The sequence below is a fragment of the Rhipicephalus sanguineus genome, chromosome 2 (assembly GCF_013339695.2).
Source record: "Rhipicephalus sanguineus isolate Rsan-2018 chromosome 2, BIME_Rsan_1.4, whole genome shotgun sequence".
NCBI classification, from domain to species: domain Eukaryota; kingdom Metazoa; phylum Arthropoda; class Arachnida; order Ixodida; family Ixodidae; genus Rhipicephalus; species Rhipicephalus sanguineus.
In genome coordinates, this window is record NC_051177.1 from 53,542,224 (window position 1) to 53,554,706 (window position 12,483).

At 44.3% G+C, this 12,483-nt stretch overlaps 2 protein-coding genes across 2 annotated transcripts in view; both read left to right on the top strand.

Annotated features, from left to right (window-relative positions):
- The first annotated feature begins 1,496 nt into the window (after window positions 1–1,496).
- Window positions 1,497–12,483, top strand: part of LOC125757145 (uncharacterized) — a 116,950-nt gene continuing 105,963 nt past the window's right edge. The window contains exon 1 of the mRNA XM_049412368.1: window positions 1,497–1,511. The gene's annotated coding sequence lies outside the window, so the exon portion shown is untranslated. The remainder of the gene's footprint in view (window positions 1,512–12,483) is intronic.
- On the top strand, window positions 1,530–11,786 carry LOC125757144 (uncharacterized). Its single transcript, XM_049412367.1, has 3 exons — window positions 1,530–1,715; window positions 1,784–1,968; window positions 10,835–11,786. Exons 1-3 carry the CDS (start codon window positions 1,700–1,702, stop codon window positions 11,108–11,110), a joined length of 477 nt encoding a protein of 158 aa, XP_049268324.1. The 5' UTR covers window positions 1,530–1,699; the 3' UTR covers window positions 11,111–11,786.

Consider the following 12,483-nt stretch of genomic DNA (forward strand, 5'->3'; position numbering starts at 1 on the left):
CTTATTTTGTGCGCAACAAATTGTTTACACCAAGCATGACACTACGGACCGTAATGACACCAAGCCCACCCAGCGGCCCGGCTTGGCTTGAATCGTCTCTGCTCAGTGCTGGGCCTGGATCCGAAATGGATTCTAGCTTGCGTTAGTGTCGCTGGCAATGGCGCTTTTGCGCACTAAATCAGCACTGCAAGGCATCGAAACAGAGAGAGAGAGAATTTCATTTGAACGCAGAGAGGTCACCGAAACAGAAACCAGTCTTGGGGAAACAGAAAGCAATCTTAGGTTTCAGCGCAAAACAAACGCAGGAAACAAAACACGAAAAGAAGTTATCGAAACACAACTGGTTTGAGTTATAAAACAGGTATTCTGCGGCTGTCATTTCTTGAAAACATACTGGCTTCGTGTAACCAACACAACGTAAACATTCTTTGCAGTTTGTTTTCAGGGTTTTTAGCGACAATAAATGATGGTGTCTTCTTCAGTTTAACTGCCATACGAGGCTGAACTAACAAAGACAAGGGTATCACGCGAACGTTACTTTATGTACTCTGTTGTGCAAGAATGATTGAGTTACAAATAGTTTCAGTTCTGCAAAAAAAAAAAAAAAAGACAATACGGCGATGTTTAGGAAACGCCAAATGGCAAGCGATTTTGCGGCTTTGTCGCAAGCTGTCCAATTTATCAATTGTGTATTTGTGTGAAGCGTGAAATTATTTTAAAAATATATATTCTGGCACTTTGCGCGCCGAAACCATGACATGACACAGCAGTGACGGACACCACATAATAATTAAGACGAGTAAAATTTAGAAAGGACAAGCGAAGTGCAGAAACCTTTCATAACAAAGTGTAGATTCCGCCAACGACAGAAAGTGCTTCGCTTTGCTTTGAAAACGATCGTCGCGTGTCTCCATTAAAGGGACCGACAACTGCCCAGAATATGAAATGAGTTGACTCCACTGATGTAAAGATTGTCCGTCGCACTGACGCAAACCAACCCTGTTTGTTTTTTTCGTGAGAGATGGATTCATATTTTATTTCTTAATTGAAAGTCGTGAAAAATGACCTGTGGCGCCTCTGGCGGCAAAAAACATGAATGATCCGATGAAGACGGCCACGTGACCGTTGATTGCTGTACTCGGTCGACAATATTTTTGTTAGTATTGAAATATTGTTCATTTCTTTATATTAAAAGGTATTACTCCATAATAATGTACATATAGGCCTGCGTTATTAGTATGCATTAAAGTGGCGCTGCCTTCGCATGACGTAATGATCTCGAAAGCGTATCCCCGGAGTCGGGGCTCTCCCGGTTTGGCGCGAAACCGGATCTGACGTTCCCATAGGGAGGTACTCCCTGCCCCTAGACAGGTACTGTTGTAGCTAGGGAAAGATCCGACGATTCCTCGGCCTTGTCCCCAGCCTTTACTTGCCTATGTTCTACTCGGTACCCTCACCTGTACCTCACCGCAGTCGCCGGCTTTGTTTGAGTTATGCCTTCTTTGCGCGGTGTAGCGATAGGCGACAGCCAGGTTAAATTCATGTGCAGGAGTCGCCTTCACTTGAAAACATCCGTCGTGGTTTTGACGCTGTGCGAATGGCTGAGGCCGTCTCTGCGATGCACTCTCAGCGCGTAGACTGTCGTTTTGTACGTTGGTGGTAACGACGTTTGCAGTGCCAACGCGGACCCTCAAGATATATGCGACAATATAGGGGTACGTATTCTGAAATTGTGAGATGCTTGGCATCAGTCACTGAAGGTTGTATTTTCTTTATATTTTAGAAGTTAGTTCTGCAACTGCAGCACGATGTGGCCCCCGTGGTGTATACGTCTTCAAAGTGCTGCCACGTTGCTCCAGCTCTGAAGACGTCGATGCGGAGCGCCAGATCAAGAAAACGCGCTTGCTGAACCGCAAGCTGACGGCTACGCTGAAACGCCTGCCGTGTGTTCGAATCTTGAACGCCGAGGTAAGTTTACGCTGACATACTGGTGCGCGCCGCTGAGGGAAATGCCGTACCGTCGTGGTCGGCACGCAGCTTTTTTTAAGAACTTTTTAGCCGCGCTAGTTGCTCATTGCTTGCGGTAAAGTGATGCGGTAGAGGTCTTGCGGGTTAAAATACTGACATGCCGACCACGACGATATGGCATATCCGTATTGCTGCACGGTAAACCTGCACTGCCAACAGACCCGATTAAAGCGGTATGTAGATGCGTACCGTCCGCACCGCATTCTAACGAATTTTAAAACTTAGTTGTAAGTGCTCCTAGCAATTTTCTCCCGTGTATATGCGTTCATCTGAAATACCTGACTGTTGTTATTGACAAGGCGTTCACACGATGTTGAGATACAGGGAAAATACCGAAATGAAGGTGACAATGCACGTTAAGCACGTGCACACCTTTTAGTGATCTTGCATGTGGCCATTATACACAGTGGAAAACAAGGCCTTGAAATTTAATGCCCTTTCTTTAAGACGGTGACATACATGGACAGTGAGGATGCTTTTCAGTATTTAGATTTAGCAGAGTGAGGCAACGTGGTGCCATTTTTAGTAGAGGCATTTGAGAATACATGGCTTGCATGTGCCGTCACATGAGCTGGCTCGTATGTTAGAGACAATTTTGATAAAGCATTCCAATGTCCGTGGAATGGTTCATCGACAATGGCAGTGGTAGTGACACAAGCATCCTAGCCTTTCTCACCGAAGGCCACTAATAGAGTAAGACAGTGTTTTCAAGGCATGGGAAAAGAAATGTTTGACTGAAACGTCAGTATGTGGTGATACCAAATTCAGAAAAACCGCCAGTGTCCGCATCTTCTCAGTGACAACCAACTCACTATGACGTTGTTAGGTAACTTTTGTTACCCTTGAATAAATGAAAGCCCACAAGTCACTGCTATCTCGATCTGTTTCAGTGGACGAATGAAAACCTGTCGACGAAATGGGTTCATGTATGTGAGGTACCTTTTGAAAAGGCAACAATTAAAATTACCGTTTCAGAACCACTATGGTCCCCTTGTTCACAATAAAGAATGCAAAGAGGGTGATTATTTATGGCCTAGGTGCCAGTGGGTGCTGGTGTATATCCTGGGTAGGTCAACACATGTACAGCCAAAGTAAGTTGCACACATACCACATTTGAGATCAGATGTATAAAGATTTTCTTCATTGCGATTAGAGCAGTGGTGTCCAAATTAATCGCTTGGTTAGTAATGAATAATTATCCACCAGTGTTTGAGCATGTCTTGCCTTTCTCAAGGCACTTTTTATGGTGTTGTGTTGTTTGTTTGAACTTTTCGTTCCACTAATGTAGGATGTGTCACAGTTCACGCATTTTGTGGGTAACCTCCTGGAAACTGTCTAAGGAGCACTTTGATTCTTTGGGAGGACAAACAGGAACAGCAAAAGTATGTGGGCATCCCATGGTGCAGGGAATAAGCGAGTCACTTGCAAGATTTTTTTACACTAATTGTGTGAGAATTTCCCAGATGCCAAAAAACTAAGTAACATGACAGCTCACACATGTTAAAGACCTCTTGGAGCAATAAAAGTTACCAGGGGTAATCTACAAAATTCCATGCATGAACTTTGATACGACTTATATCAGTGAGACTAGAAACCTCAAACGAAGTTCATCGTCAACAAACAGTGCAGCAGTGTACAATAGACAAAGAAGGGAACGGTTGTCTTTGTTCCCTTTGTCTGTTGTCCACTCCTACCCTTTTTGTTGAAGATGGATTAGCAACTAGCCCAATCTCAAAGCTTGCCTCAGACGAAGGATTCAACACCAATAGTCACACTCGTTCGGAGCTTTGGCAATTTTAGAGCCCTGTAAAAGCCTTTTATTCATCAATAGAGAGCCATTGGGTGTTTCCCAATATGCCTTACAAGTTTGCCATTGAAAGTTCTGTCTACGTTAATGCAACAGCTTAAACATAATAATTCTAAGTTAGAAACACAGACAACTAACTGGTTAGAACGTGCTATCATATCCTAGTGGAAATGGAAGGACCGTAAATTATAGTGATAGAATCTAGCACACTTGCAGTTTCAACAGGATTTGCATTTTTAAAATGTGTTTCAATGTTGCAAAAACCGGTTTGTTGTGCAGCCTGGTGGACAGGCCTTCATACTGTGCAAAGGAGCCATTCGGATTGCTGTACAGTCTTCTGTTCTTTACATGCACCATAATTCTTGCTTGATATTACAATCTATATTATTAGGCATCCCCACTTTATTCTATGCTTTTTATAAGGCAAAAGGAGTGATTGCTGAGAGGCGGCTTTGCCATCACTGTGACTAAGGGAACTGGCAACCTGTGTCAAGCCGTGGTGCTTATGCTGAGTGCACAAACACGAACCACAGCAACAGGGGCTTTATAAGCACAATGTTGCTTTCTTATAGATAAGGCCTTGCTCGTTTGCTGGCATATTATTGCTATTGTGCTAAACTACCACTGTTTACAATGTGTTGTGTGTATGACTGAATTGGTGCGTAAAATTGTGATAAAAATTTCGAGCCATTCCGTTTTGTGAAGGCAGGTTACCAGTGAAGCTGTCTAGCACATAACACACAAATATGAACAAATGTATGAACTCGTTTCTTGTTATGATTGGTGGTAAATGTGATGAAAGGTACACACACACACATTTGTTGTCTTGATCGGTGGCTCATTATTTTTTGGTCATGGTGATGACGATGGCCTTATTGTTGCTATGATGCGCAATGATCAGCTTGGTTACAACCTTGCACATGTTCTTAGCCAGAGTCTCATCTATGCCTGTCTGGTGGTGAGGTTTGTACAAATTGTGTCGCACAGGAAGCCAAAGCATTCTAACACAAATTGCATAACTACGGTGGTTTGTTTTTGTGTTTTATATTTTTTCAAATTAGAGGGTAAAAATTGGGTGCTATTTTTCAAGCTGGTAATTTGAGAGAAATCACATTTTTCATGGAACCATCATTGAACTGCATGTTTTTGGGGGGGCTTAGTTTAGAAATGCTACATGAAATACATTTACACAAATTGATAAGTCAAAAGGACAGTAAAGAGCCTTGATAACATCTAGGAAAAGACACATTTGATTCACAAAAAGCTGATCACCGATTTTTTACGCGTCCTTGTTAACGTACATTGCCATTTGCATGTGCAGCATGTTGGTCTTCATTCGAGAGCTGTCTCACCTTTGGATGTACAGAGGCATCCACTTCCACCTTGAGCACCGCACCGTGCAGCCAACGCTCCGCGGAGCGTCTCTCGCGGGCGGCTGGGGCACGCAAGCGCAGTGACAACTGTAGGTGGTGCCTTCGCCGCGTCATCTGCTAAAGCGCAGTGGCTCCGCCTAATCGCGCTTGCTCTTCGATGAAGGTAACTTAATCTCATGGAAATCGAGAAGCGCAGCGACTGCGCCTCGTTCCGCACTGTTTTTTTACCTACTGTTTTCTTTTTCTGCATGTGATCTTAAAAGTAATAAACCGTGGCCCGTGCATGAGTAAGATCGCCAAGCCGGGCTGGCACTCCCGCAACTAAGCTACTCAGATGCTTTGTGCCGTACAGTTAGAATATTCCCGCTACTCACACGGTTGTTTTCATCAGCTGAAAGTTTGGCGACACAAAGTCGACAATAAAAAAATATAAGTTTGCGCTGTGAATTGAAGGCTCACGGAAAACTTTCTGCTTCGTGCTAAAGTTTTGAGCCAAGAAATATATAAAGCGATACGCGGTGCTTTGGGTCACCTAGCGATAAAAAGGGAGTCAAGCTTTATTCAGCGCCTGCTTACAGAAGTAATCATTTGTCAGCGGCGCTTCTTTGGTGAACTGATCGCGTGATATGAGTTCAGCTGAAAACTCTATTAGAATGCTTCTTCATTTTTCTGCATGAATGGCACGAATAAGCATGGTTGCAAATGAGTAGCAAATTAGGGCGGCGTATTGGCAAGTTAAATTCGCTAGTGCATGAAGGCAGCAGTGCTGATAACACCTGAATGTAATGTAACTTCTCTGAAATTGGCAAATTGCTCACATCCTTTTGTTTTCAGGCGAGTAACAATCCAAACTTTCACACATTTAAAGCTGTTATGTCAGACCTTACCATGCATTTATCGCCAATTTTGCGGCGCCTAGCTTTGAAGCTGATCAAAAACATTTGCGTGAGCAGCGGGAACATTCTGGCTACTGGGCTCAAAGGAGCTGAGTTGCTTAGTTGTAGGAAGTTCAAGCGCGGCTGTGAAAGTTTACTCATGCACGGACCGAGGTTTATTGGTTGTGAGATCGCATCCAGAAATGAAAGAAAACACTAGCAGCAAAAGCTAGACGGAACAAGGTGCAGTCGCTTCGCTTCTTCTGAACCGTGCCGGATGCTGGATTTGCATGCGCATAGCAAGAGCGAAGTTAGCTTCACCGCAAAGCAAGTACAATTCGGCAGACCTGCCGCGCTTTAGCAGACGACGCGACGAAGGCTCCACCTAGAGCTGTCACTGCGCATACGCGCTAGTTACCCAAGCAACCAAGAGAGGCGCTCCGCGGAGTGCTGGCCGCACGGTGCGGTGTTCAAGGTGGAAGTGGACGACTCTGTACCTCAGCTGAAAGAACCCTCTCAACATCACAGCTTTCATTAGCTATAGTCGGGTACAACTTTAGAAGGCAGCGGCATTTTCCCCTCAAAGGCGGATGCATACGAGCCTCCACCAATAGGCGCGCACTTCAGGTGACGTCATGAGCCGGACGGCCGGTGACCCCGCCGACGGAGAACATGCCTAACATGCCTAGCGGGACTATTTCTTTAGTCGCGGAGGCAGTTGGCTGCTGCGCTTCGATCATCTGGGCGGGGCCTCTCCTGTCTTCTAAAGTTGTACCCGACTATAGGCACAGCAATGTCATTGCAGCATTTGCTGGCCTCGGGTAGTGAGCAGCAGAGTCATGCCAATATTCAGTGAGTTCAGCAGCTGGTTAGTGTGGATTGCTTCCAGCAAGTACTGGTTGCACTTGTGAAGTGAATTCATGTTTTTAGTCTCTAAAATGAAGGTAGGTCAGTTGTTATGAAATGACTGTCTCAGCAGACAAGAGTCTCTTGCAATGGATTCAATACTGCTTGCAATTTCCATAACGTTAGGTGGTTTTCACCTTTGTTTGAGACGTTCCGTTTAACAGTGCAGTACCATTCTGTGGAGAGTTTTGTGCAAAACTCCACGCAACATCTTTTCACTAATGTGGTGCTGCTGTTGGGTTACGTAGACAAAACGGGTTTTACCAGTCATTGTTGAAAGCTCGCCGACCATCTGCGGATGATGGAGGATTTTAGCAAGTTTTGAAGGCGTCCGGACGGTTGCTTGCATCTGTGTGCGAGAGCAGACAATGCAGCACTGCATGTGTCACAACTTTGTGGGTGCACTTGTTCTAGCTTCCTACACGGTGATGTCGGTGTCCAACTTGTCGCCCAGAAACCGAAACCGAAAGTCGTTCATACAAATAAGGCGATGTGAAATAGTTTCGAGAGAATACATGAATTTGGGAGTGTGTCTCATGCTTCCTAGATCAATAAGAAATGTTTGCAACAAAGAATGCACAAGCCACAAATTTGATGGCACCACCCCTTTAAGTGGTTGTGTGTGAACTTGACGTCAATTTGGACACTTTGGTGGCTTTGTAACTCCTATCTAACAAAAATAATGCAACATGTTTTTAGAGATTAAGTTAGAGCACGTGCTTGGCTTTAATTCTGGGGAGTTTAAAGAAAATTGAAGATGGCCTTTTTTTTAAACTGAATTTCGAAGTATTTTATTTTTAGAGACGTTTCTTACCATATGCATTTATGGTTTGCGTCTGACATCATCCTCGGCAATCATACTTAGCACAATGGTTAACCTAATGCGTGGCAAATCTCTGGAAAATTTGGGAAATTTCGAGTATTATAGACGCGGAGTGAAAAAATCTGAAATTGGAGCATTATTGAGCAATGGGTGCCGTATTTGCAACTTCTTTTGCATAAGTTATGGGCAACAGAACTGCAACATAACATTTTATAAATGCACGTTACTCACAGTAAGCCAAGAAAAATTGACTCGCAGCTGCAATAATTTCTTTGTAGGATCTTGTCAAAATCGTATTTTCGGGAAATTCGCGAAAAGCAGTTCTGCTGAGTGAAGACTTCCGTCCAAATTTTTTTGACTTAGGCAAATTTTTTTTTCGCAAAACTAACATTGGTTTCGTGGCCCTAGGGACTCATACAGCAAAATATATATATATTTTTTTTTTTCAGCGATATTAAAGGGGTCCAGAGACATGCACCGATGTTATCTGAATACACTCTATCTGCTACAAAGTAGTAATCTTCATGTTTGCTCATGGAATCTTTATGAAATCGGAAAAATGTGGAACTAGCTGTACATTTGGTAATTTGCCCTACCTGCACGCTGTGGCACATAGGCTATACATAGGCGCCCCACTGATGCTTTTTTTAGTGTGAGCAATGGGGCCATAGTGGTCCCGAAGCATCAATTTTATGTACTTTTAAAAAATTTGAGGCGCGTTCTAATATGTTAATCTGGTACCTTCCCCATCTGACAAGTTTTTATCAGACTTTTGACTATGTAGTGAAGTGTACATCACAGGCTTGCTGTGTCAAAATTCTTCTATTATCCGCACCAGGCTCTCTCCTCTAACACTGTTGTCTTTCACATATGAACATTGGATGCTTGCACGTGTTCTCCATGTATGGCAGGCTGAAATATTCATATTTATTTTCGTTGGCTGCTGCTTCCTTGCGTTAGTGTCAAAGCAGTTGGGGCATTATACAAATGTGCAGGCAACCATTAATTGAATCTGAAATGCATGTGCCGTATTTACTCGAATCTAAGCTGATGTTTTTTTTATAAAAAACAATGTGCGAAAGTGGGGGGTTGGCTTAGATTCGAGTACCATGATTAAGTTTTTTTTTTTTTTTCTGGTCTTGTGAATTTCGAGTGTCGGCCTACAATCGAGAGCGGCCTAGATTCGAGTAAGTACGGTACATATTCTAGTACTGTCACTATAACTTCAGTGGTGGTTGGTCAGCTTTCAGTAGTGATTCATTGCAATGGTGGATGCAGGGTGTCGGAACGAAATGTTTTTCGTTTCGGTTTTAGTTTCGTTCCACCGAAAAAAGTTCCGTTTCTGTTCCGGAACTAAAAAAATAATGTTTTGTAACGGTTCTTATTTTTATGCGAAAATTTGAAGGTAAAGTAACGATAAAAACATGGGATTTGTGGTAAACTTGCGCTCCTCTTAAGAACGTGGGACGGGTAAAACACGTTCTTCCCGCATTCTTCAGAGGAGCGCAAGTAACTGTACGACGAATTGCTACAGACTAGCGCGAGCTATGTGGGGTGTCGTGGCTGTGGCTGGCCCAGAAACCCGTCAGGGAGGAGACCAAGACAAACCAGCAACCATCTTTACTCCGCCGAGTCTCGGCCACAACTGCGAGCTGCGAGCGTGCCATCGTTCGTTTTCTTCTTCTACGGACGACGCGCTTGCAGCCGCCGCTTTTATACTTGTCTATACGCTTCTATACACTTATAGGAAGGAAGAACCAGAGGTCAGCAACAGGAAAGAGCAGGCAACCACAAACGGTGGCAGCAAGGCGGCTGCCACGACGACTGCTAACCCGAAAATGGATGCGGAGCCCCGGAGCCCCCAGTTGCCACGGACAACACCGGGACCTTGGTTACGTGGTGGACGAACCGTGCCGACGTGTGGTCGTGCACGCCACGTGCTGTCCGCTGTGGCCAAGGATAGCGGCTACTGCGCCCTCCTCCCCAGTTTCACCGGAGGGGAGGGGGCAGTATAGAAGCGGTGGCTGCGAGCGTGCTGGCCGTAGAAGAAGGGAATGATGAGCGATGGTGTGCTCGCAGCTCGCACTCAGCAGCCACTGGCAGCGGGCAGTTGCGGCCGAGGCTCGGCAGAGTAAAGATGGTTGCTGGTCTGTCTTGGTCTCGTCCCTGAGGGGCTTCTGGGCCAGCCACACAGAACCCCAAAACTAGCACCCTTCCAAGTTACTGTATTTAAATTTCTCAAAAGTGAATTACGAATTTTCTGAGCAGGTTCTATGTTTTGTGTCAAGGGAGTGAGCATTTTCTCAGAAGCAGCCAGTCATCGAGGGTGCAAGACCGCTGTTCTGATAAAACAAACTTCAGCACCGAGAATGCCCTCCCACACTAGTGTGACTGGCACACGAAAGTCCACTTGCATTAATATAAACAGCTCTGGTTGCCACTCTTTTCATTTTCATAAAATTTGAACATCTTTACTTTGGAATTCTTGCATGAGATAAGCGCTAACACTATACCCTGACATATGTATTATTGCTCACATTGCATGACCTCGGTTGTTCCAGGTCACCAAGTTTCCCGGGAACTGAAAACTGATAAAAATATTTCGGTTTCACTCTGGAACGAAATAATAGATAACGTTTGTTATTTTCGTTCCGGCCAAAAATATCTTTGTTTTTGGTTTTAGTTTCGTTCCGACACACGGGGTGGATGGCTATGTAATTTCAAGCTGTGATATTGGTGCAAGCCACATATACAGGGGCAATGCAAACATTCAAAGGAGCGTGTATTGATTTCAAAAGTTCCGGCTGAGCCCCATCTAGCAGTGAAAAATTTTCACATTGCGGCATACTAGCAACACGTTATGTTGCCAAATTTTTCCATCATCTTATGAAACTGTAGGCTGTGGTCCCATGTTGTTCACTTCCCTTTCTTTTTGTTAGTGACTTCAGTTGATCTGCAAGTTCTTTCTTGTCTCAATGCATCACATTTTTCCTAATTGCACTAATTTTTTTTGTTCCTACAGCATCGGTTTCTCAATTTCTCGAAAGAGCCACGACGTGCGCTCTTAGCAATTGATGGGTACCATGTGCACAGAGGCCAAGGGATCGATCAGCTGGCCAAAATCGTCAGTTCTCTTGCCCGTGACTTCGGACCTGGAGTGAAGTCACATGGACACAGCGAGCTGGGTATCTGCTACAGGCTGCTGAAGTGCAGCCACTGCAACACAAAGGCCACGAAGTCCTGCGAGTGCAGCAAATTCCTTCGCCTACCTTCCCAACATGAACCAAGACTGCTTTAGATCATCTTAATGTGTAAAGCAGCACACAAAAACAAGACATGAAAGGAGGAATACAATTGAACAGGCCAACCACTGCACTTGCAATTAGCTTATTTTGAAGGGAAAAAAAAGGAGGGGGTAATACACATATGCACAAGTGCACAACATTCAAATTGTTTTTAAGCACCGTTATGAGCAAAAGTCATTGTTGCATGTGGTGCACTTGTGGGTATGTACTATATACATATTTTTTAAAAGAATAAACTAGTGGCAAGTGCAACAGTTGTCCTGTTGAATCATATTAATCCTCTTGCGTCTTTTTTCTGTGCGCTGCTTTACATGTTCGGATGCTCTGTCATCAATTCACCCGACTTTCAACCTTACTGAAACTTGGCAAATGCTGCCTGCCATGAAACGGCCCTTTTCAGGGCCACCCATGTGTTGTCCGGCTGGTTGCGAATGCTCCCAACTGTTACCCAGGTAGCCTCCTTGAAACTTGAGAGGAGTTGTACGGTGCATGTTGACTCTGCTGGCTGTATATTACTTTTGTATAATTAAGATTGTGCCACAGGGTCTTTCAATTGAAAGTAATAATATAGCATGACCTTGCATTAATTATCTTTCATAAATGCTAATCACTACTCGAACAAATCGAGAACGTTTCTGTATTGCAGCAAATAAATGTAGAAATTGCATATGTCATCACACCTTTATTGCCCAAAAAATTGCATTTATTGCACATTCATCAAGCAAGTGACCTATGCAGGACACTATCTCTGCAAGCTCAGATGTGCACGCGCAGGCCTTGCATTTATGGCTTTGCTATCTCGGCAGCCCTCTGTTCTATTGCTACCTGTGAATGTGCCAAGCAGATTGGTCTGAACGGCATCACAAGTAGCTAAACACATTTTAGAGCGCAATGAACTGGGCTAGTTGGTACTACTTCATTATGTCACAGTGCGAGGAAAGAAGCCAAGGCACACAGTGCTGTGTCCCAGCTTTTTCCTCGTTCTGGGGAGCACTGGAACAATGAACATTGAGAACATTCACTTGGAGCTCCTACCATCACATTTGGCTACATGCTCCAAGCCCAGCTCGTCCAGACATGATTCAAGGCATCACAGTTGTGTTCGCATATATCATCTGTGTAGAGAACAAGTTATTTTGAATTGAAAAATGGCCATCCACCTGTTTGTACAAGGCTACCAGGAAATCCATACTGATTTCTCAGAAAGGAAGACAAAAAATTCGTACTGTTCCTGGCTCAAGCCTGGAACCAACACCTTTCCAGGGCTGTTTCTCTACAACTGAGATAGCCAGTAGGCTAGCAATGGGCAGTGTAAGGGCCAATTAGTTTGAAAAGTCAAAGCACACCGAATGTGGCAAATGGGTCC